Source organism: Pseudopipra pipra, chromosome 18, assembly GCF_036250125.1.
Source record: "Pseudopipra pipra isolate bDixPip1 chromosome 18, bDixPip1.hap1, whole genome shotgun sequence".
Lineage (NCBI taxonomy): Eukaryota > Metazoa > Chordata > Aves > Passeriformes > Pipridae > Pseudopipra > Pseudopipra pipra.
The window spans coordinates 12,302,190-12,326,414 of record NC_087566.1 but is presented as its reverse complement, the minus strand read 5'-3'; the positions used below and the strand labels follow the sequence as shown (position 1 = coordinate 12,326,414).

At 39.8% G+C, this 24,225-nt stretch overlaps 1 protein-coding gene across 18 annotated transcripts in view; it reads right to left on the bottom strand.

Moving 5' to 3' along the window:
• LOC135424221 (E1A-binding protein p400-like) overlaps positions 1–24,225 on the bottom strand; it is a 48,173-nt gene that overhangs the window by 22,815 nt on the left and 1,133 nt on the right. For 11 of the 18 annotated variants that reach the window (XM_064675242.1, XM_064675244.1, XM_064675246.1 and 8 more), the window contains exons 2-24: positions 21,996–23,348; positions 19,750–19,860; positions 16,080–16,170; positions 15,551–15,658; positions 14,469–14,848; positions 13,956–14,261; positions 13,122–13,307; positions 11,672–11,812; positions 11,485–11,563; positions 11,151–11,203; positions 10,003–10,060; positions 9,257–9,346; positions 7,966–8,073; positions 7,225–7,418; positions 6,851–7,028; positions 6,269–6,405; positions 5,750–5,919; positions 5,099–5,273; positions 4,560–4,696; positions 3,782–3,968; positions 2,699–2,865; positions 1,718–1,872; positions 961–1,197 (exon numbers count right to left, since the gene is read on the bottom strand). In XM_064675242.1, the coding sequence (XP_064531312.1) occupies positions 961–1,197; positions 1,718–1,872; positions 2,699–2,865; positions 3,782–3,968; positions 4,560–4,696; positions 5,099–5,273; positions 5,750–5,919; positions 6,269–6,405; positions 6,851–7,028; positions 7,225–7,418; positions 7,966–8,073; positions 9,257–9,346; positions 10,003–10,060; positions 11,151–11,203; positions 11,485–11,563; positions 11,672–11,812; positions 13,122–13,307; positions 13,956–14,261; positions 14,469–14,848; positions 15,551–15,658; positions 16,080–16,170; positions 19,750–19,860; positions 21,996–23,318 (4,771 nt within the window). In that variant the 5' untranslated portion in view covers positions 23,319–23,348. The remainder of the gene's footprint in view (positions 1–960; positions 1,198–1,717; positions 1,873–2,698; positions 2,866–3,781; positions 3,969–4,559; positions 4,697–5,098; positions 5,274–5,749; positions 5,920–6,268; positions 6,406–6,850; positions 7,029–7,224; positions 7,419–7,965; positions 8,074–9,256; positions 9,347–10,002; positions 10,061–11,150; positions 11,204–11,484; positions 11,564–11,671; positions 11,813–13,121; positions 13,308–13,955; positions 14,262–14,468; positions 14,849–15,550; positions 15,659–16,079; positions 16,171–19,749; positions 19,861–21,995; positions 23,349–24,225) is intronic. The other 7 variants (XM_064675253.1, XM_064675256.1, XM_064675259.1 and 4 more) reach the window with 4 other exon arrangements.

The window sequence follows — 24,225 nt, the reverse complement described above, 5'->3', positions numbered from 1 at the left end:
CATAATTATACTTAGTGCATCAAAAGTGTCATATAAAAGTTAAGCAGGTATTGCTTTCTATATTTGTTGGACAAACTGGAAAGAAGCTGATTGTTTAAAGGGTAAGAACATCGACATTTTAGAAATTACCACTTCCATTAGCAAAAAAAAGTTAAGAGCTACCTGAAAACTCATGTGACACTTTGTAACAGAACGAGTAAAGACATTAAAGTGATTTTCACTGCCTTTTCAAGAGCATGAAGGAAGGTTTAAGGAAGAAATTAAAATAATCACACATGTGGCACTGTAAATACACATTTGAAATGGCCTCAAATTTGCTGATGAAACATAATTTATATTAAGCGATCTGCATTGAGACAAACCAAAAAGCTTTAAAGTGACAGGGGACAAAGCTTTTTGTGATTTAAATGCAGAAAGGTTAGAGGCATTTAAGCAATAAGTTTTACGATATATTGAGAAAATACTGGTGTGAAAATTCAGCTTTTGTAAAGGCAGTGCATTACCCCAGAGATAAAATTAATACAATCAGTGCTCAGTACTCTCTACACATGCTAATAGGCAGTGCACATACAACCTTAAAGCAAAGCCTCATCGCTTTTCTCTGCCTAACGGTTGCGACGTTCCTCTCCGCGAGAGAGGCCTTTAGCAGATGGATTAGTGTTTAACATGAAAGGAATAATTAGGATAGAGCTAAAACATTTGGTCTGAAGGAAGTCTTGCCAGCAGAAGAAACATGCAGAAATAGGAGATTAAGTTGACACCGCTAATGTATGTCCACAGCAATTCTATTGTTTCTTATCCAATTTTCGATTTTCCTTGGTCATAAAGCAACGTACTGAGCAAGGCTAATCAGAAGAGTGAAAAAAAAACAACGATTCTGTACACATCTTAGGGTGCCTAGTAACTTAACCTCATTGTAGTACAAAGGTGGGAGAAACCTTGAAAGGGGAGGCCACTTACTAGGCAACCGTGCCTGGGCCTGAGAGGTGAGAACCAGCCTCTGAGGCAGCACACTCTGTTGGATGGTGTGCGGGGGGGGCTGTGGCTGGGCCTGGCCTGGCTGAGGGGCCGGCGCAGAGGTCTGGCCCCGCGGTTTCACAGGGTTGGCTGTGCTAGTTGCTGTGGTGAAGGTCGCTGCGGGCTGGTGTCTTGGAGCACTGGTGGAAGCCTGAGTTGTCTGAAACTGTGCTGCTGCGGCTGCAATCAATAAGGGTTGTTTGTGCAAGCTGTTAGAGGTTTTAACTCCGCTCTTTTTAAACAACCTGCATTAAAAAGAAACCTTCCAACAGGATATTAAAACGGCTACAGGAACGGCTTGTCCTTACAGACTGGGATTTCTAGCCACACCTTTTATTCCATCCTATTTTTATAACATTATCTATTTGGAAAGCATTGTTTAAAGGCTAAACAAATATATAAAAGCACTGTAAATTCCCATCTTTGACAGAACACTAGACGCCCTGGGGGTTTAAATACCAACTGTGCCATATTTACTCCATATGCTAACAGGTTACACAAAGCTTAGTTTTGCATTACACTGGCAGATCATACTGTAGAAACTAGTGGGGAAATTTACTGGCAATTAGTCTGTTGGTATTTTTAAGCCATTAGTATTCTAGACCATTAAGCTAGAGGGAAAAGGAATTCTATTAAACAGACTAACTTGTATCTGCCTAGGCAGAGGTGCAGGTGACCAAGGCAGCACTAACTCCCTTACCTTGGTTTGAGGACACTGTGGCTATGGGTGATCTGCCTCGCACTTGCCCCTGCTGAGTCACCGTCGCTGTGGTCACCGTGCGCTGGACTTGAGTGCTTGGGAAAACCACAGTCCTGCCCTCGGGCTTCTGACCATACTGAACGGGCTGGAACAGCCTGAAAAGGAAATGAAACCTCAAAGTCTACGGGAAGATCACAGTTTGGTCTTTAAAAATAAACTCCGTCCCCCCGAGGAAAGTATAAACTGAGCGTGTCAGATGCAAATCTCCTTCTTGCTGACGGCTGAAGCTGGTGAGACTCTCCACTCCAGCAACTTCCTGAGTGGACATCCTAGAGAGATTTTGCTAAGTCCAAGAAGGAGAACTTTCATTGCCATGCACCCAGTTTAAGGCAGGATGCATCAGAATTACAGCAAACAGCTTAAAGAGACTGGGACAATACCTGGAAGAAAAACAGGGCTCTCATATTATTTCCAGAGACATTAACATGCTGCAGGTCACCAGGCAGCATTTCTGCATCAGAAAAACAGTTCCACCTTACTCTGAGATCACTACTTGACTAGGAGAGAAATACTCTTCAAAAATTTACTGCTATAAAACTCTATATATCTCTTACATACACTGCAAGCAAAGCTAACACTGTAGGTCCAGCTTAGTCTTGAATTATCTCCATGCTAATTTTGCAAAACAACACTCAGTTGGCATAAACAAGGTCCCCAAGAACAAAACTCATCTGCTGGTAAAGTAAAAACTATGGGAAATCCATCAACAAACTTCCAATGGAATGGTATGCCTCAAAAAATTATTAAAACAGAATCTTTATTTTCAAGGGTAAACAAGAAAGCAAGAGAATAATAAAACCCAAAGTCAAGCCTGAGGTTTTGTGTGGATCCCATTAGCAGATGCAGACAGAACTCTGTAAAGCAACAAAAGTACCTTTTCCTGCTGTAATTCCAGCTTAAAAGGAGTGCAGGAGTACATACCTGCTTGGTTTGAGCTTCACTGGGGTGGGCCTAGCTGGTGGTGGAGGGGAGCTGTAGATTTCTTCAATCAACTTTCTAGTAACCTTTTGTTTTGGCAACATTTGTGCTTCATAACGAGTCATTTTGTTTTCCATTCCAATGAGATCAAAAAGAGACAGGTCTGATTCCTAGAGATATTGTAAAATAAGGTTTGTTTTATGTGATGACCCAAACAGTTAAGTCCTCTTCATGTTCTATGCGGAATTAAATTTCTATATATTTATTTTTAACTTGAAATAAATGGTGTAAGTTTAAAAAGTAAACTATTAATTATTAGCCAAAACTGCCTAGAAACCTTGGAAATGTATCTTAAATTGACAATCCCATTTCAAGCACTAGAAGAACTGAAATCATTAGCCAGTTACAGAAATCAAAGCAAGGCACATTTAAGAATTCTTCATATATCATAAATTCCAAAGAATTAAGTAGAACTCTTAGGTGTTTGTTAATTATCAAGCTCTAATGCCAAACTATAATTTAGGAGTAGGAAAATATGAAGGACGGAAATAAAATCAAACAAAAAACTTCAGCTGCTCCATCACTCACAGTTCTCTCTAATGCAATTATTTCCTTTGATCATCTCAAAGAAGGGGATCACTTGTTTAACAATAATAGAAATAGTGGTACTTCAAATGCTTTGACAGGAATGTACTAATTTAGTCACTGAAACAGAGCATTTACTCTCATGTGAAAAAGAGAAAGTCTTGCTTTCCTTTAGCTACTGAATGCAAAAAGAAAATTACAGAATGCCATAAACAAGCACCGTGCTACCCAGAGTGTTTTCAGCATTGGAAAATTCCTGCAAACACGAAAGCAAAGCTAATTTCTCTTTGACCAAGTAGTTAATGAAAAAATACTGTTTACAAACAATTTGAAAAGCTCAAACCACTATTACAAAAGAATGCAGCAAGTACACACTTGGTAGGCACAGTTATGGAATAGTGAATTCTTCAGGTAGACTTATCACATATATGAAAAGAATACAAATACTGAAATTCTGCCAGGCCACTAAGAGAGAAAAAAAAAATTAACTTTTCTACTCACCTTCCAAATATCCCTTTCCAGGGCACTCAGTACCAGAGATGCTGTTCTGTATTCCAGTGTTTCTGATACATAAGAGGTGCTTGAAAGCCGGGGGTTTATCAGATCAGGGTGATTACAAATCCGCTGCAGCTGCATCAGGACATGCAGGACACTGATGAAGTGTCCACTTTTGAGGGCTTCTTGGGTTCTACCAATTAAATTATAGAGAAATACGTTGATTTATGTACACTTTTTATGGAGGTGTCCCTACATTAGCAAGGTGAGAACGTGCAATGCAGTATGTTAGGCAAAAGTCTTAAAACAAGTTTAGATTTTACCTAGATCTTTCTAGAGCATTTTAAGCAGCACTGTAACAAAAGTAGATTTGGAAACATGAAATATAAGGACCAGTGCTGCCTTACAAATACAACCTATGCAGTTCCCTATTCTCTACCTGCTTTGTTTCTGTTTCATACCTGCACCTATCAATTGCCACCTGGGTGGGGGTGAGGAAAAACACTTAGGGCTTTAAAAAAAAACAAAGAACCACTCATTAGAGACAAATATTAAAACAAAATAGCAGCAAACCTTACCATTACAACTCGATTTTCAGGTTTTATCATAAGGCCATAGCACCACTTTGCCTGTAATTCTAGTTTACAATGCAATCACATTCTAGTCACTGGTCATAATGGAAAATGTCAGAAAAGCGCTAAAACACTTCCAAGCGCGACAATTTATTTACTTGCTTAAGCAATAAAAGTGACAGCATTTTTTATTTACTGTTTTAGCCCCTTACCCTGGTTGCAATATGACATCTTCATACATGGCTTTTTGTCGATTGGACAGACGGCACTTCAGCACGTGCTCGTATTTCTTCGTCAGCTGCTTCTCCACATCTCTCTTTGATCTTCGCAAAATAAAGGGCTGAATCATCTGAAACATTTCATGATTGAGGGGGGAGAAAAGAATTCTCACTTCAAAGATGCAATTTTACAACAGGAAGTTAAACTTATTCACACCCAAGGGATTTGATGTGATAAACCGCATATGCTATATATGATCATGCTGTTGTGCACACAGTTGTATATATTAATTTGTTCTTTAATTTCTGCATGTCATGCTTCAAAATCTGAGCCCTGCATTATTTTTAAAAAAAAAACTCTTTATACTCTTGTGGTAGCAGAACCCTCTGCTTTCAGCAAGATTTTCTTACTGAATTGAAAAAAGTATTAAGGAAGGACAGAAATTTTGAGCTGAACCATATATTTTTATTCCCCTCCCTCCCCAACAGCTTAACTACTGTAATAGGACAGATGAGAAAAAATGACAACATACTCTGTGTAACCTGATGACCAGTTTATGGCAATAATCCTGGTTCTCCTCATTAGGTGCTTTTACTGGAAAATCTAGGTAAGGTCTGGAAATTCCTGGAATCAGAAAATGGACCATCGTCCACAGCTCCATCAGTGTGTTGTGCAAAGGAGTGTCTATCAGAAGCAAACGATGCTGGCTGTGAATTAAAGAAGATTTTTAATTGACACAGCATTTAGTGACTATAATTATGAAAAGGACACCAATGTTCATATTGTTATGAAAAGGACACTGATTACTGTAGCTTTATGTTTGTAAGATACACAGCAGAATTAACTAGAGTTAATAAAATTAAATCTAGGATAAATTATCTTGTTAATCTTGAATATACCACCAAAACAGCTTCCTCATTGCAGAGCATCAGCACATATAAGGGGATCTGTTTCAGAGCACAGAGTATCAGCAAAGAAGAATTATAATGTTATGATAGTGGAAACAAAAATATCCCGAGCATGCCTCTGAATCCTGATTGTTTTAAATAAAGGCACCTCTCTATAGGAATTCGGGCAGATGAAGTCAATAGGGGTCTCTTTTTATCCGTTTTCTGTTAAGAACTGTGTGACATGAAAAGAGAAAAACCCACTGCCAGCAGGAAAACAATTCTCTGCTCCATACCTGCGGAGACTGAACAGTGCCTCCCAGTGTTTCTCAGTCATGTTCTTTATTTGTTGCATCTCATCTACTATTAAGTATTTCCATCGCATTTTCATAAATGCTGGGTGGCCTTTGAACAGCTGTTTGTAGGAAGTGATGCACACATTGAAGCTGTTGGGTTCTGTCCATTCCTACGGAAAAGGAAAGAGAGGATGAGACAGGAAAGTTAAGGCAGAACTCTCAAATATCTTCCAACCCGTTTTCTTCTCTAAGAACAGAAAGACACTATGGCCCAACACATTCTAAGAGAAAGTCTTGGTCTTTGGATTATAGTCAGTTCAGAAAGCAGGTGAACTATTGCATGTTTTGCTCAATGCCAAGGGGTTCCAAAAATGCCTTTGAAAACCTAGAACTATGAGGTGTGAATGTCTCTGTAAACCAGCTTATAGTGTTAAAGACTTCTCATATTGCACCATGATGTAAGGAATACACAGATAAATGCAAGGTCTTCAACACTCGAAGAGTTGCAAAATACAGTACCTGTCTTTTTGCCCTAAGTTCCCTTTGGCTCCCAAAGTAGAGAAGTATTTTCAAGCCCGGGCACCAGCGTTTCAATTCCAGTTCCCATTTCAATATATTACAGCTCCGTACAACAACAAGGTGAGGGCCCCAGTTCCCTGCAGAAGGGAAACATAGCAGTTAACACTAGAAACAGACTGCTTACAATTCATGTGGCTCATATTCTCCCTTGATTTTAAAAGTGCAGTGCACTAAATTCATCACTAAAAATGAGATCCAATAACAACAAATAGAGGTATTTTAATGACTAATCTATTCCCGGGCATTAAACAATTTGTAAAGCTTTTCTATAGTAGTAAGAATTTAGAAGAATTCAGAAGAATTTTGTCCCCTAGAAGGTAACAGCAGATTGATCAAACTCTACTTGATTAGATGGCATCCCTATGTCACACTATGTAACAAAGTTCTTCTGACGTAATCTCACTCTGAGCATGAACTAAAGTCTGATATGGTTCACCAGAAGAAAAAGTGACCCTAGGTTACAATTCACAAAGATAATGCTGGCCCAGTACCTGTCTAAAATTGTTAGGCAAATGAACTTACCTTCATTACAAGCCAAGTGGGCAAAAAAGGCAATAATTTGCACTGTTTTCCCAAGCCCAGCCTCATCTGCCAGGATGCCATTGAGATTCTTCCTGTACAGCTTTGCTAGCCAATCAAGCCCAATCTTCTGATATTCTCTGAGAGAGCCATATAGCAGTGATGGAGTGTTGTATTTTACCTGTAATATTAATGATTTGATATTTTTTTCTGAGTTAAATCCACAGAGCGTGGTATCAGGCATAATCATTCTATAGTTTGATAATGAGAAAAAAAATTACTGTAATTTGTTGCTAAAAATCTGCAAAATTATGGAAAAAAGCATACTTTATGTAAACATAAGCACACACACAGTGGCAGAAAACAGGGATTCTTACTGCTGTTGTTATCCTGGAACTGCCTTTAGGTAACAGCATCTCTGCTGCAGCAGCAACCTCTGCTATGTCTCGCATGTGCTTCTTGGGAGGACTTGATCTGTCTATGCCCTTGTACTGGTCAATGCTGAGAAGGGAGTCTATGAGCACAACTTCCTTCTGAGGGCTCTCCCTGTCAGAGAGATGGTCTTCCATTTCTAGGAGAGAGAAAAATTACACTGGCATCTAAAATAAACTTGAGTAGAAGTTACACAAAGGAACTGAGAGGATTAGAATTCAGACAGGAAGAAAGAAAAGGAGGCAGCTAACTTTTAAAAACAATTCTGTAATTTTCAAGCTACTCAAGATAAAATTAAAATAGTCTAAGCTCATAATCATATACGTGTTCTGGACATTCACACTAGCTAGGTTAACAACCATTAGCTTTTCACAGCTTCTAGGGAGGTTCTCTTATACTACTTAAAACCTATCCTCAAATATGTAGTTCTATCATCATGTTAGTACAGAACAGATGTTTAATTATAGCTACCTACAGAGTGTACTGTTCCTGAGAATCACACACATCTTGACTTTAAGACAGGCAAACACTACCCTCTTGTCATGAACTGAGAAATTTTAATTGTGATTCACTCAATGTACGTTCTCCCCTAGAACAAAATGTCTTTTCACAGAGACCTGGAGAGCCAAGCAACTTATTTCACCTTGTAAATCAGCACAACTTCTTCTGAAAAAAAATTAACTTACCTTCCTCACTGCTATCCTCTTCACTGTCAGGCTTTGGCTGGGGCCAGTGAAAATTTTCTGCAAAGGCACCTTCATACATCTTTACCAAATCTTCCAGAGGCAATTCAGCTGAAGGTCATTAAAGGATGCAAGCTTATAAATATCAAAACTTGGAACAATTGATACCAATGATTTTAATCTCATTGCATTCTTCACAATTGTATAAAGGCAGTTCTCTAATCAGAAGTCAATTTAAAAGGTAATTATTAGGTGGATGATGGCAGTATTTATTTAATAACCTTGATTAGAGAGAACACTTGGCATTACACCAAGCAGTTTGCTCTCCCAGTTTGCTTTTTACTGTATTACAAACCCACCCTACAACCCTTAGTAAACCCCTAGCTGGGCAGGTAGGGACATCAAATCCAGCTGAGTGGCTGGAAGACAATTCAAGACTTCAGAGCTTCAAAACTGAGTTGTCCTTCTGAACAGCAGCTCCACAATCCCTTGTCTGATCTGTTGAAGTAGGAATGAGCATGATGGCAGTGGCCAGTCAATCAGCAAACATCCTCATTAGGAACTTGGCTGACTGGCCAAGAGTTGTAATCCCTCCAACTGGCCAGTTTGCTGCAGCCACTAAGCTGCCAAACAGACCAAACAAACGGATTTGGAAACTGCATATTAACTGCCAGGAGGACTCAGCTTAATGGGAAGCTTTGTCTCTAAAAGCAGGGCTTTCATCATGGTAAGTGACACCATCCCTATGGGATGCCTTGCACACATCAAGCTCAGCACAGCAGTTATGCTGCTAATGAAAGAGAGCTGCCAGCCAGAGCACTGTCCCTAAAAGCCCCCTACCTTCATGTATTTATACCCCCTTAAGATCAGCACTTCAGTGCCCTTTCAGACCACAAAACCCTTCTGAGATACTCAAGACAGCTGATGATAAAATGTTCATCTGATGCAATCCTGGTTTTAAGTGTTTATCATGCTCTCCTAGAACTTAGGTTGAGAGTTTTGCTGTAAGGTTTCCATGCAGTGCTTCGGTGGAGAAATACTTTTTCTCAAGCCACCTTGTGTGATAACTGGTTAAGTACATGGACTGTTTTACAAAGTACAGATGTCCATCATCATCCCATAAATGACCTGCTGCAGCTTTCCAAACAGAAAAAAATAAATACTGGCTACATAGGACTGAACATCTGAACACACTCAATTTCTCACCCATAATCCTCTTTACAAATATAATTGCTACACGTTTTCACCTGCTGTTTCAGAGCCCACCACAAAAAAAATCAAGCCACACACGTACCTTCTTTGGCTAGAGTGGACAATTCAGTTTGATGGTTTATGTTTCCTTCTTTAGCTTCTTGTTCTTCAATTGTTTCTTCTTCATCTTCAACTGCAAGAAAAACAAATGCAAATCTTGGCATTCAAATTACACAATAATTCAGGAGGTCTGTAATTATATACCCCTGAAGTGTACTCGTATAGAATATTATAAGTCAGTAGGATTTAAAACCAATGAAACAGGTATGGAAAAGAAAATCTCAAACCAACTATATGTAAAATGTAAAAGGTAAGTGAAAAGGAGAGAAGCACTTCTGGACAGAAGGTAGTTCAGTGTTGATTATCAATGTTCACCAGGGGCAGGTTATTCTGTAGCTTTAAACAGGGGATTGTCTTTGTCAGAAACACAACACAGTTGTCATCACAAGAAAGGACCTAAATTAGATGGATATTTCAGTCTGAAATCCTCAAAAGAAGTTTAAGACCAGTAGTAAGGTTTGATAAATGAAGGAATGAGGACAGAAGGAGTTAAAATCCACCAACAACAATGGCAGTGTATTTTCAGGGAAACTTCAAATTTTCACTGAAGCTCTTCTAAGGACAATTTAATATCTAATTGACTATCTCGTCTCCCCAGGAAATAGATGAAGGTTGGTATTTGGTTTGTGAAAAGCACTGTAGCCATGCAGTAACAGACTGAAAATCTGTGGTTTTAATGCACAATTTATGTATTATGCTATGGATGCCCAATTTTTGGAAGCGACTTACCTTCCTCATCAGTCAAAGATGTGCTTGCCTTTCTTTTCCTTCCAGATGATGAACCCCCCTAGCATTAAATAATTAAAATATTTAAAATCATAGACAAGAAATATAAGCAGGGGGGTTTGTTTGTCTTTTAAAGAAAGCAAAAAATGCCTTGCAGTCACAACAGCATTTGCTGATAGACCCCTAACACCTACTATCACTTTCCTGGTCACACAAAAACAGAAACACTGCTTCTGTATTGAAGGGAGTGTGTAATCAGCCACTTCCAGTGTTTGTGGGTAAATTATTCAGGGCCAGCTGTGCTACAGAGTCATAGTACACTCTTTTTCTTTAAAACATTATTGAGGCACAGAACTTTCACCCAGATTGGAACCAAGGACTAAATTTTTTCACTGGTCAATAGAAAAGGGATATGGCACAGGCCTACAATGGTCTCAGCTGTCCAGTACACTCTCTGGAATGGTTTAGCCTCTGCAAATCAGCTCTCACAGCCAGTGCTGGGCCACAGTCTGGCTGACAACACATGCTAAAGCCTGTTCCTAACAGGAAACTCAGATGCAGGCATTCTGCTTGGTGAAAGGGGAGTATTTCAGCATGTGGGCATCAGCTGTGCCATGACAGATGGCTGAGGGCCTCAGAACAATTCCTTGTCCATTTTTTTTTCCAACTGCACAGACATAGCCAAGGAGCCCTTGCACACATTTCATCTACAGCAAAAGGTATCTAACTTTCATTCAGTCTGGTCTATTCTGTAACATATACCTCTATCTCTCAGCAGATAAATCTTCACTGAACACCCGAAAACACTTTTCATGCCCCACAAAGTCTATCCCTGGTTGTAGTAGATGATACTCCTTCCCAAGTATGGCAACTAATTTGTACAGCTTTTTTGGTTTCCAATCTTTGAATGATTCAAAGTCACTAAAGATATGGATCAATCACAATCCACTTCCCTGTTAAAAGCTGGGGTTCCTAACCAGAAAAAAATAGATTCGTGCTTGAGACTGTATGTTTGTGAGTAACTACAGTGAAACATGCTTATCATCATCACATATTAAAAAAGAAAAAAATCACCTTTACCAGAACTGTTTCACATATGTAGCATCACTTAAATTAATTTGATGGGTTTTTTAAGAAACAGAAAGACTTACCATTTCACTGTCCTTCTCCAAAAAAAGGTCTTCTGCAGCCTTTGTATCCTTACCTGGAAAATTATTATACTTCATGTATGCATTAATCACTTAGCAATTTTACATTTTTTACAAGAACTTTTAAATGTATTCAACATAAAACACAGGAATTATTAACAAAATCCAGCACGCAAACATAAAACCCCCATAACTCATCATTCAGATCTATTCACAACCTTTTATTAGCAACTCACAATTCTATCACCAACAAGCTAAACCTGCACTGAGTGAAATTTTATAAAACAATAGCATCAGTATTTGGACTGTATTTCTTATGAAAATGGAATACAATTACCTTTCCTTGAAATTCTCTTCAAATTCAAAGCTTTTTTCCTTTTCTCTTGAAATTCAATTTGCAGTTTTATTTCAACAACCTGAAACGTAAACCAGGACTAGTAAAGCACTTACATTTCATAAATAAATTACTGAAGATGAAAAAAACCAGCACAACTTGCACAAGTCTGAGTAAGTTGGTACTTTACCTGCTCAATGTTGGACCAGAAATATTCTATTTCTCTGGCAATGGAAGCAGCAATTCGCCTCAGTTTGTTCTGTTCTTCCCTTTTAGCTCGCTCTTCATTAAGTTTCTTTTCTTCATGATAACGAGCCACAGTTCTTACCATCTAAAATACCATGAGATACTGAATTAGGTTATCTCAAAATATATACCACTGCATTCCTTAACATTAGAGTGGTTATCAGCAGCCAGATATTGACCATAGCTTTACACACATAGCACTTACCTCCAATATTTCTAATTCTTACCATGCCAGTAAAGCAACAGACATGAAACCCAAATGAAAGAAAGAAAATACAAGGCCTATAACCAAGCAATCAAGTAGAAAACTCTTAATTCACTCTCTCAAAACAAAAATTACAAAAAACCCTACTGAAAGCGGCAGCAAACACACAAAACTGTTTGTTCAGACAGCACATATGGAAGTCACAGAAATCACACCACAAAATGTCAGAGACCAAAGCTAAAATGAGTTCAAAAAGAGTGTACATACATGAGTGAAAGATCAGTCAATGGCTGTTAAGACTGACTTGATTGCAACTTTAGCTCAGGAGGCCCCTAAAACATTGACTTCCAGAAGTCTGAAGCACAGTGCCAGAGGAAGGATCATTTCATATTTGCCCCTCCTGTTTCTCCTATTTTTAAAAACCTACCATTGGCCACAAATGGAAATCCAGATTTAAATTATATGCAAATATACAGATATTTATTGTACAAAAGGACACACCTATTTCAATACTTTGCTTTGAGTTTCCATCATTTCAGAATATACAGTACAAAACATGGCTATTTAAACCTTCAGTTGCTCTCTTCATTATCCTAAACTGGTCACAAATGTATCAAAACAAAGTGCCACATTGCTGGAATCCATAGAAAACTCTTGCTTGTTCTAAACAAACAGATTTTAGATATTTCATCTCACACCATCCCAATTTCCATTCCATTACTGTATTCCCACTGTGCTGCTCTCTTCCCCTATGGAAACAGTTCTCTACCATGTTTCCACTGCTGTCTTTAATATTATTTTTTTTCTGGGATTAGGAAAGAAGAATTAGACAGACAACCCAGTGAAAGTCATTTACAAAATTGTATTTACTCTTGACTGAGAGGACATAACTAATTTGTGAGAGACATGATAGCTCTACTTTTTAAATGTGACCCAGTCAACATATTGAGTGGGTCCCCAAACAAGCTATTTGATTTCCAGAGGAATAAAATCCACAAAATCCTGAACTATTACTTGCATCCACAATCCATACAATTATCTAGTCTTTTTCAAATGCTACAATATCCAAAGCTGGTGCCTCATCTTCCCATCACTTCCATCTGTAGGAAAAGATACTTAAATAGCTTTGCCACCAAGCTGAGTGGTACCAACATTGATTGTTCTCAGTTAAAGAATGTTTTTCAAGTACCTTCTTAGCAGTTGCCATCTTCCACTTCCTCTCTTGGGCAAAATCAGTTGCCATCCACTGCATTTCTTCCAGCAAATAATCCCAGTGAGATTTTGGTCTTGGAGCCTCCTGGAGTTTAGGCAGTCGCCTCGGGGACCACAAACCTTCCTTTCTCAGTTCTGCTATTCGCTGATGGATTTGATTTTCCTTAAAAAGAAGTACAGGTAGTTACAATGAAGCTGCAGAATGCACCTTAAGTAGCAGAACCATAGAAAAATAGTAATTGCTCCCACTTCATTAAATTAATGGACTAAATTCAACTTACATATAAAGAGAATCAAAGTACTTGGACCTGTATTACAAGAGGCATTGTGTTAAGTAACAGGATAAAAAAGGTCTAGTGGACAGCACAAAAAAAATTGTAAGACATATGCAAACTGCAATCAAAAAATCTTTTTTTTTAAATAAACTGGAACTGCATATGTATTTATCCACAGAAGATAAATATACCTTCATTATTAATACTGCTTGATTTTGTGAAAAAAGAAACAAGGTTCCTGTTGAATAAGCAAAACAACACCTCCAGTTAATTATAAAAATAAGTAAGGTTGCAGTCACCTCCAATGAGTAGACAGAACCAACAGAAAGAACATAACAACAGTATGAAGACCAGGAGGTTGTCTTCAACTTCTCTGAATGCCCACAAAACCAAAACTCAGTGGTCTGAAAAAAAGCCCCAACAATCTTCTGCCACAAAAACCAGCCATTTTCATAACTCAAAACACATCACTCATGTTAATTGTTACTGTGTGTTAACTGTCCATGAGTTTTGGGGAAAAATTAAGAATATCTTACCAGCTTTACTTGCTCAGCAAGCTTGTCTTGAGAGTTCTCCTGCGGTACCGCTGCTGCATTCTGAGCTGGACTTTGTGTTTTAGGGGCTGCTGCTGCCACTGCCAAGCCTGGGGGTTTGGATGCAATAGGAGACAGGGACTTGTTCGTGGCTGGAGAGGTCCTGTTTGTTTGCACTGGGTATGGAGAAGGGGGTGTTGTGCCTGAGACCGTTGCTGGCGCCGTGGATGAGGTAGGTGGGGCCGTGTTTGCCGTGAGACGCTGAGAAGTCTGAGCAGCATCTGCAGATGGTCGTGTCAGAGTCACAGTCTGCCCAAGAAACACACTGGATGAGTTTAGGATTTGACACTTGGTCTACATTACAGCAGAACATATTTAACTGAATAACAAATGTACACCTGCAGTTTTATAAGGAATGGATTTAAGTGTCCAGTAGAATTAAAAAATGAAGATAACATCCTCAGATTTTACAGGACACTGAAACAAACATCTTTTCACCCAATAAAATTCCCATACCTGTTGCTGTGCTGTAGCTTGTGGCTGTGACACTTGGCTTGGTGTCTGTCCTTGCACATGGATTGCTGGTGGCACCTGCTGCTGGAGTGGTGCTGGAAGCGGAGCAGCCGTCAGGGGCACACTTTGAGGCTGGATCTTCACCTGAATCTGAGGCTGAGCCGGAGACTCCACGATCTGTGGCTGCTGCTGTGAGAGCTGCAGGGTGGCTGGCAGGGATGTCATGGGCACGTTGGTGGGCTGCAGCCTCCCTGGCAGCTGGGGGGGTGGTGTGTGCAGGCTGGCCGCGTTCTGCACCGGAGGGCCCTTGGAGGGGTCGTACTGCTGCTGGCTCTGCTTCTGCCCCGTCAGCTGCACAGTCTGAGGAGTGGGAGGCATTCCACCTACAAGGCAAGAGGAAACACAGCACAGATGAGATCAAAATGTCCAATTCTCTCTACTGATATAAAGAGGAAATCAACTGCAAATAAGAGCGTTTTGTTACTTACTTTGCCACAAGACACCATCACTTGAAAATACCACATCACAATCACAAAATAAATCACCATTACAATAAACAATGAAGTACTTCATGCACAGGACTGTAACTAAAATTTGGAGCACAGCAACTATAAAAGAGCATGTCATTATAGGTCTTCTAAATTTCGTGTACTCAAAAAAAAAAGAAACTGGTGAACTAAAGGAATTTAACCTAAAACAACAGCATCAAGTCTAAATACTACTCAGTTCTTAATGCATTCACTCTAACACATATTCTAAAGCTTGGCATGACTAATGAATAAAAATTTTTCATGGTGTTCAAATTAGGTGGTTTCCTTTTTATAAGTCATTTGGCTCAGTTCCAGAATTCTCAGATTAGCCATTTTGCATCAGCACCTGTGACGTATTTCCATGCCCACATGCACCTTTGGAGCCCGTCACTCAGCTCCTTGAACAAACCAGGCATTGCATACCAAGTATTAATTTACATGGAGAAGTGTGTGGTGGGACTAGGATCTTGGAAGGCCGGAAGCCCAAGTTTCTAGTCCCATCACTAACATCTCCTTGTTAAATTAATGTGCAATTGGCATGTGGTGACACAGTACCTTGTGCCGTTGGCATTAGCTGTTGAAGAGGAACTCCTGAAGCCACACCCGGGTGCTGAAAAACCATCCCATGACGGCCCACTTCAATTCGTGGTCTCTTAGACGAATCTGTGATATTCAAATTCCATTTATGGCATGGTACAATGGAATGGGTTCAGTTTTACAAAGCAAACTACTACACATGATTCCGACATCAGCTCAGAAAGCTACGACTACTAATACATGTGTAGCATTTATGAAGAACATGCTCCAAGGGCAGTCAAGTCCCTCTGACTTCAAGTTGGCCATCTCCAATCTTCTCAGCCAGAACAATCAACCTAACAAAGTCTCCATGCCTGCCAAATCCAGGCCTATGTACTGTGAGTGGAGTGCACTCTTCACACAGCACCATTCACAGTAGATAGTCCTAAGGATCTGGCAATTCCCGAGGTGAGGCAAAACTGGATTTCAAGAGCTACAGAACAGTGGGCTCCATTCACTGTTTGGAAAAAGGAAAGAACCAAAGTGAAACTGTGCCTGTGGAACCTACCTGCTGGTGCAAGGGCCTGCTGCTGTCTCTTAAAAGCTTCAATCTCTATGGTGCTCACAGTCCCCGTTCCTGCAGTCCCTGTATGCGTTTGCTACGGGGAAGAGAAAACAAACCACACAAGTTCAATCTGTAGATGGTCTGACACCAGGGTATAATTTACAAAGGGATCTAAAGAGGCCAGCACAGAACAAATCCTTCAGAACAGCTGTAGGAAAGGAAACACGACTCATTCAATATCTGCTATCAAGTTTTAGATGTCCACAATGCACAGATACTCTTCGTTGAGGTTAGATTTTAAAATGGGAACTAAACTGATGAAGTTGGTTATATATAATACACACTTACATTTTGTTAAAAGTGACACCAAACCCAGGAAAATGGCATATGCAAAAAAAACCCAAATTTGCCCAGTATTCTTTATTACTTTTTTTTTAATAAATGGAAATTTTCATCAGTGTATTACCTCTGTGTGAAACACCAGTAACACACAAATTAACTCTCATCCTGAAAACAATTTAAGTTTATTGAGTCTCTCCCACTCTCACACTCAGGATAGAGCTCTGTGAGAGTTATCCTTGAAATATTTCAGGAAAAATTGCTAAAACTCAGAAGATGGAATAAAAGAACCTCAGCTAAGTTACACAAGTTCCAATTCCAGTTTTCCAGATGCTAGACTTGTACCTGTTTGCACAGCTGGCAAAATGAATACCATGAATAAAGTCAATGAGGAGGAACAATATTGCCATAAGGGTAAGGTGACATCAGAGCTCACCAGAAATTACTATTAATTTTGTCTGAGCATAAACAACACACAGACTATGAATTGACAAGCCTGGAAGAGCACCACTGATATTGAGATGCAAAAGGAATCACCGGGACCTGATCCAGCAAATTTTGAATTTAGCTTCAGTAAGATTACACAGTGCATTCAAATTTCATTTTTAAATCATTACATTTAATATTGGTAATGATGGCACAAATATATCCTAGAGAACCCTTTCAGTGGCAAACACAGGTGGCAGCTTACATGCAGGATCACTGAAGCAAACAAGTTTGGGTATATGACAATTTTGTGCTCTTTGAATCCTCAGCATACTGGCAAGTACTTATTAATGTCCCTCAGTGTCTGTGCAAGTCCAATTCCTTTCAGTGAGTTTCCAAGTCATACTTTTAAATTCTCCTCAATATTTTGCCACACTATACCCAATATTCTACTACGAAACTTAATATGAGATAAGTAAGGGCTACACCAAAAAAATGTCTTAAGAGATTCCATCAGAGAACATATACTTTATGTATGACAGTCTCTAGGTCCTAGGAAATGAGCTAATTTAGCACTCTAGATCTCAAAGTGTAATTTTTTGATGGTGAGAGTCTTTGTCATGTCAAGGTACAGAAAGGGTTTACAAATGTTGTGAAAATTTTTTATGACAACATAGCAAAGAGTAATTTCCTGTAAGAATCTTCTAGTTTATTTACAGGTATTCTCTTCTCTGATTTTTAATAGAAATTTTACCAATGTAAATTAAACCTACAGAAGCAAACACCAGTCTATATTAAAATAAACTACAGCAGTCACATCCTGCATCTTCAGTGCTTCATCAAATGGTATTAACAACCATAGACAACGTCACCTAAAATGACTGTGTTTCAAACACTCCTTGAGCTGAATATATCTCACGGCACTCAGACACAATCAATAGCTATGAATTAATAACATTTAATCTCTTTGCTGCTGTGAGGGCATTTGTGGCCACTCCAGGGATACAGCTACAGCCTTAAAATGTAAATTTTGGTTTTAAGAATCTCTGACTCATATTCGTCCCTAATGGTCATGGTTCACTGCCATCTCACACTCAATGGGATTAAGTTTTCAAATATTTATCTTCTCACAAGGCTGACATGCAGCATATTTCAAGTCCAACAGCCAGTGTCTGGCAGAGCATCCTACACTTGGACATCTATAGAACTTTCAAAATAAGTCACAAGAACTTATTTTGTATAACGCTACTGAATTAACTAACAAATTCAGCTTACGTCCCACTTGCATCAAATGCTTTCTGGGACACCAGTTTAAGAAAGTACATTCTCCAAACTCCCCTTCAAATGCCATTTATCTCACCTGCACTCTCACTCTGGATGATCACATACTCCCAGTTTCAGGCTGTATCTCTACTTTAGGATGTTTGACTGGCATTTTCTTAAGAATATGCCTCCCAGCTGTCTGCATTATCACCATGTAATTTAGGGCAGACACTTCAAAGAGCAGAGATGTTACGCCTTTATAAATTGCAGTCACATACCATACCACTAGTATTAGACTAAAACTGTCCCAACTTTAATTAAAATACTGTAGCTCTCCAGAGGTCATGATTATGCAGCACAGCCACAATAATCATTCTGAGTGCTGCACTTATGCACTCAGATTTGAATGGTGATGCTGATTGGGACACATTACTTCTCTGTAAACAGTTGCAAAGAGAAAGACTGATGGAAAGAGATGCTACTTTCTGTTGGCAGTTTGTGCTGAAAGGTCATTATCGCGCAGTTTTGTAGGTTTTTAGCATGAACCAGTTCCTCTGAAAGTGGTCTGAAATGGTCCAATACTCTCAAGACTAGTTCACCACTGCTGTAGCTACAGCATGATGATAACCCTAATCACTACAATAAATAACCTGATGTAATATTACATGTTTTAAACTTAGATGAAGCCTGACTACCTAAGGAGACTTGGAAGATGTGTCAATATTGGCCATAAGGAAGAGCTCTCAGTGCAAGTCCCTTCACTACACGACTCCTTTGTACACCAGCACAGGGAACATGCCTTTGATTACACACAGGAACACAACCTATTTCATATTTCACTGAACCTTCCTTTTTCCAAAGCCTAGATAAAGGCAGTACAGACTGGACAGCTGAATTAGGGTATATTACTTCTCAGGGTATATAAACAATGGTGTCAGGGTAACACAGAGTTGTAGGCAGCTGCACACACCCACACTAGCCTGAACTTAAAAGTTGCATCATCACTGATCCATAAAAATTTGAACTGATTATCACATTTATTTCTTCACTTTCTTCAGCATTCCCTCATAAGAAAAAAAAAATCATTAAAAAGAACTTATATAGTAAAAAAAGACCTTCCGTTTCTCCTTCGCAACGTTTACGGCAGAGCTAATGGAAAGCAGTTAATTAGTTAAAACAAATTGTGTCAGAGGGTTAGTATTGTTGTTTAAAACATTTCAGGGAAGGCAAATCCAAAACCTTCTGTAGCCACACTCAAAACCTTTAATACGTAAGGGGAAAAAAAAAGAAAAGAAATTTAGAAGAAATCCACAATTACAATGCCACAGACAAAGAATCCATATTATCACTACGCAGAATGCACAAATGAACCAAATGCATTAGGGAAACAAAAGACAAACAAACCAAAGTGAAAACATTCAAGCTGAAAGTTAATGAAATAAGCCAGCAACCTGGAGACAAAGCTTTAACTTCCTCAAGGCTTCAGTTATACTGATGCATTTGAAGACTGCAAAGGTTTTTTCGTTTTGTTTAGATGATAAGGGATGGGCTTTTGGGAAAATTCTAATTCATCTAAGAAATATCAAATCTGAATGAAGAAAAAAAATCTGGGATGAAACTACATTTTAGAACCATTGAAAAGTACCTGAAATGGTTGCTGCTGGGATGAAAAAGCAGCAGAAACATTTGGAGGAAGCTGGGTTGCTATAGCGACAGGAGTACCAGTCTGCCCATCCTTTCCTGTCACAACCTTTACCTGAGAGAAATATTTTGGGAAAAAAAAAAGAAGGGAGAATCATTTTCTTTTTAAAAGTTTTTCTTCTTTTTTTTTTTTTTTTTTTAACTGTTCAACACACTCCTTTGGTACTGATGGCACCTCAGTGAAGAGGGGATAATAACTAAACCACCATCAGTGCAGCTTGGTTTGAGCACAGCCCGTTTTTAGAGTTCTGTCTTACTTTTAATAGCAGAACAGAGCACAGCATTGACTGTTTGTAGTGACCTCTTGTCACTGGAAACCTTTTCTTCAATGCAGTTAACATAAAAGTGTGTTTTAAATTTAATGATTGCTGCTGCTAACGGACAACAAATTAGCATGACAGACAGTTTGAACGTAAGAGAGCTTCAACATTTATTTAAGCAATGAGCACAGCCACCATTCGCTCTCCCCTCCAATTCCCAAAGAGATCAACCTTTCCAGGCAAGGGATGAAGCGTTGCTTTAGCAGAAAGTGATAAAGAGAGGGGAGGGGGAAATTAAACAGAAGACGACAAAAAAAAATACAAAGAAAGAACATACTCAAAAGATGTCATAATACTGCAGAAGGATTCATCACTTGAAAACACTCAAAGACTTTTGCTGTTGAGTTTTGCAGAATTCTCCAGCAGTTACAGGGACAAGTGGCTTCCACAAACAAAAGAGAATCTACCACGAGAAGGCAGTGAAGTACAGCAAACTCCAAACACCGAGAGGTAGAGCTCAGCTGATCTAAAGTGCAGCAGCACCACTGGCTTCAATGAACCTGGACAATTCACACCCACTAAAGAGCCCTCAAAATGTGCAGACGGGAGTTAAAAATACCTGGTATTTCAGCTGACAAACACGCAACCCAACAAGAACACCTAAACAATTTGACAAAACACAAACCAGGTGAAAAAAAATACTGAATATCCACTGCCAATAAATTACAGTAACAGGCTAGCTTTTATGTTACTATATATAGGGAGAAATTATTCCTTCAAAATTATCAATAACTACCACAAGCAGAAATATATTTTTCCTAATCAGGAAGTTTAGACAACAAAGCAATGAACAAATTAAACTTCAGCTGCTAAACTGTTAAAATTTCCCACTAATTCCAACTGAAGATATGACTGCTGATTCACACCTAACAGTCATCAACTTTCACTTGAGGCACTCATTACTAACAGGCATTCAAAGCAATACAAGTTTCTTTACATAACAGGTTTGCTTCTTCTACAAACTGGCAGCTCTATACCCACAGAAATTTTCACAAATTTTAAAAGGTATTTCTGAGTGCCAAGTGATGCAGGGGCATCACTTCTATCTGCCCTGCTGCAACCACTTGCCATGTAGGCTCATGGGCAGGCTCTGCACCACCCACAGGGTGCTGGGGGTCAGCAGCTGCACAAACAGGTACAAACGTGCAGGAAAAGCTGCAGAGCACCTTTCTGTGGCAAGCTTGTTTCAAGTCCTTTGACATTATTAAACAATGGATTCAAGTTAGTTCGTAATTAAAGCACTTGTTAATGACCAGTCTGTAAGTGCTGGTTGTTCAATGGTTCAGACCTGCACAGAGCTCCAGGGCAGCCTCAGTAACCTGATGCACGACCATGGACCCTTACACATTATGATTCACATGTTCTCTCTGATTAATTAGATTAATTCAGATTTTTTTGTTGCCACAGAAACACGGAGCTTCAGTAACACCTATCTAACCACAGTCACATGAGTCAAATACAGGTTAACCTCTTGTAACTCTGCTTGTTCTTTTTTGGTTTGTGTAAGCCTAGTAAGTGAAATTTAAATGACAATTCCTAGTCATGTCCTCTCTGACAGTTTAAATCAGCTTCCACACTAATACTATCTTTATTAGTGTGCTACTAATCAGGACAATGAAAGCTCCTTTCACCTCTCTACTCTTTTCTTTCAAATACATATATCTAACAGCACACTCAAACTGACCCATCGACCCACACTACCTAGCAGAACTGCATTCTCTCAGGCCACCTATTAAATGAAAAACTGCCATACTTCATCAAGTAAAAATGATTTTTCAGGTCCTGTCACGTTCTTTAATACTTCACAATTAAGATGCTACAACTTCATTTACAATTTTATTCCAAAAACGTTAACTGACAGATTTCTTACCTCATCATTGATGACCTCGGATTGTTCTTCTTCTTCTTCCTCCTCTAGATCCAAGTCATTTTGCCTCAGGTATGCTTGGAGTGGAACACAATGTTTCTTCTTGAAAGCTAAAAAGTCCATCATATTCCCTTGAAGATGTTGCAGGAAAAACAGTTCAATCAAACATTCCTTAAAAGTTTCCTTAAGAATTTCCATCTGCTTATGGTGATGATCCAAACACAGTTTCCTCATTTGAGCAGTCTCTTGGTTGGCAGGAGGAATCTCCTCCAACTTTTTGGGTTGTTTTTTCACTGCTGTATTAGCTGTTGGAGTAAGAGGAAGACTCGACAGCCCCTGTGGCACAGTGGCCCGTGAAGGACTTGTGGGAGGAGGAGGTGATGTCATCCCAAACGCACCAGGTCCTCCAACTCCCGCTATCAATCCACCAGAAGTCCTGTCAAATCCAATGGGTCTACCCAGCTGCTGCCCTTGAAGCACTTGCTGCTGCTGTTGCATAAGCTGCCCTTGGATAATATTGCTGATTTGGGGTGGCAAGCTGGTCGTCGTAATGTGGCCCGGGCTAGTCAAGGATTGCATGTTGGCCCCGCTGGCCACGGGGCTCTGAGGGCCCAGATGGTGGATGGTGCCCCCAGACTGCGAGTGGGGCTGCGACAGCCGGCGCTCCCTCACCGTCGCCGGCGCCCCGGAGGATGGAAGCTGTACTTGTGCAGCAGCTCCTTGAGCAATCTGTGCAATTCCCGGTCCTTCCTGGTACACGAAGTGTCCCCCGTTGGAAGGGCTCAAGCTGATTTGTCTCACGAGCACGCTGGCATCCACAAATCCCCTCGTAGGGCTCTGGCTGCACATTCCCAGGCCGGGGCCCGGAGTGCCGGCCCGGACGTTGGGCAGCGTCTGCACCGGCACGGGGTTGGGCTGGGTGGGGCTCTGGGACTGCACTTGCTGGGGCAGCGGGGAAGTAACCTGGATGTAGGATGGGGATCCATGCTCGAACCGCCTCTGCTGGGGGCTGAACTGGAAGCTCGGGGACGTGGGGTTGGGCAGTGGCAGCGGGGTCAGGGTTATCTGCTGGTTTCCCGAGGCCACGGGGCCCACGTTCTGCAGAGTGATGTTCACATTCTGCCCTGCCACCGGGCTCCGGCTCATGATGAACTGCTGGATTTGGTAGCTGGGGGACTGGGGGGCAGATGGACTTGCAGAGGGCGCAAAAGAAGCTGCGGGGGACTGGGGTAGATTGGCCTGTTGTTCTTCTCCCTCACTGCCTGTGAAGGACCTGGACCTCTGGAGCTGGCGCTGGGCATTCTGAGGACCATTACCATGGTGCATTCTCACTGATCTAGGGTTTTACAGTATACTCTAAAGAAATACACAAAAGCAGAAATTCAGGGAAGGTAAAATCACTTCTGTAGCTGAAACTATCTAGTTACCATTAGAAAGACTACCTTACAGCAAGAACTTCTCTTATCCTGGTTTGCCAGTTACTTAAAATGTTTCAAATTATCCAAAACCCTCAGCACAACTAAAGCTCACTTAAATCCCTCATACATGTCTCTAGTTAACAAAGTGCTATTGAATAGTTATGATATAGAATATATTATAACTATAGCATCATCATAACTATGGAATATCATAACTAAAGAATGATATGTTCCCCTTACCTAGTTAGAATGACTTCAAATAAATAAATAAAAAAAAACCAACAAAGAAAACTTTTTCCCTTTTCATGGAACTTCAAGAATCAAGTCTCCAATATAAATACATCTACTCTTTTTTTTTTGCTTATTATTCCCAATCTTTCAGTGCTTTTAACTCTTAATACAAAGTTCTTGTAAACATAATTGTTTACAACATATAGTTCATTGCTTCAACGGTAACTAAAAATATAAAAATGGACCAACTATTCAACTCAAAAAATGCATCATGAATAAACTCCCTACTAAATCATTCGGATGCTTAAAAAAATACTGTACTTGATGCTTAACTTTGCCTTCTCTTTCCCTCAGAACACTTAAGAGATTAAAATTAACCAAACCTGCAATTCTTTTAAAATGCTGTTTATTCAGTCAAGCTATCCAAAACCCAAAAAAAAACACGTTCTGGCTTTCTGTTTCAATCACAGACAAACAAAAATCCCACAGACAAGCGCAGACAGGTAGATTCAGGCTGGGAGTCGCACAGCAGTGACTAGCAGAAAAAATGAAACCTGGTAATTTTTTATTTTTTTTTTTAAATC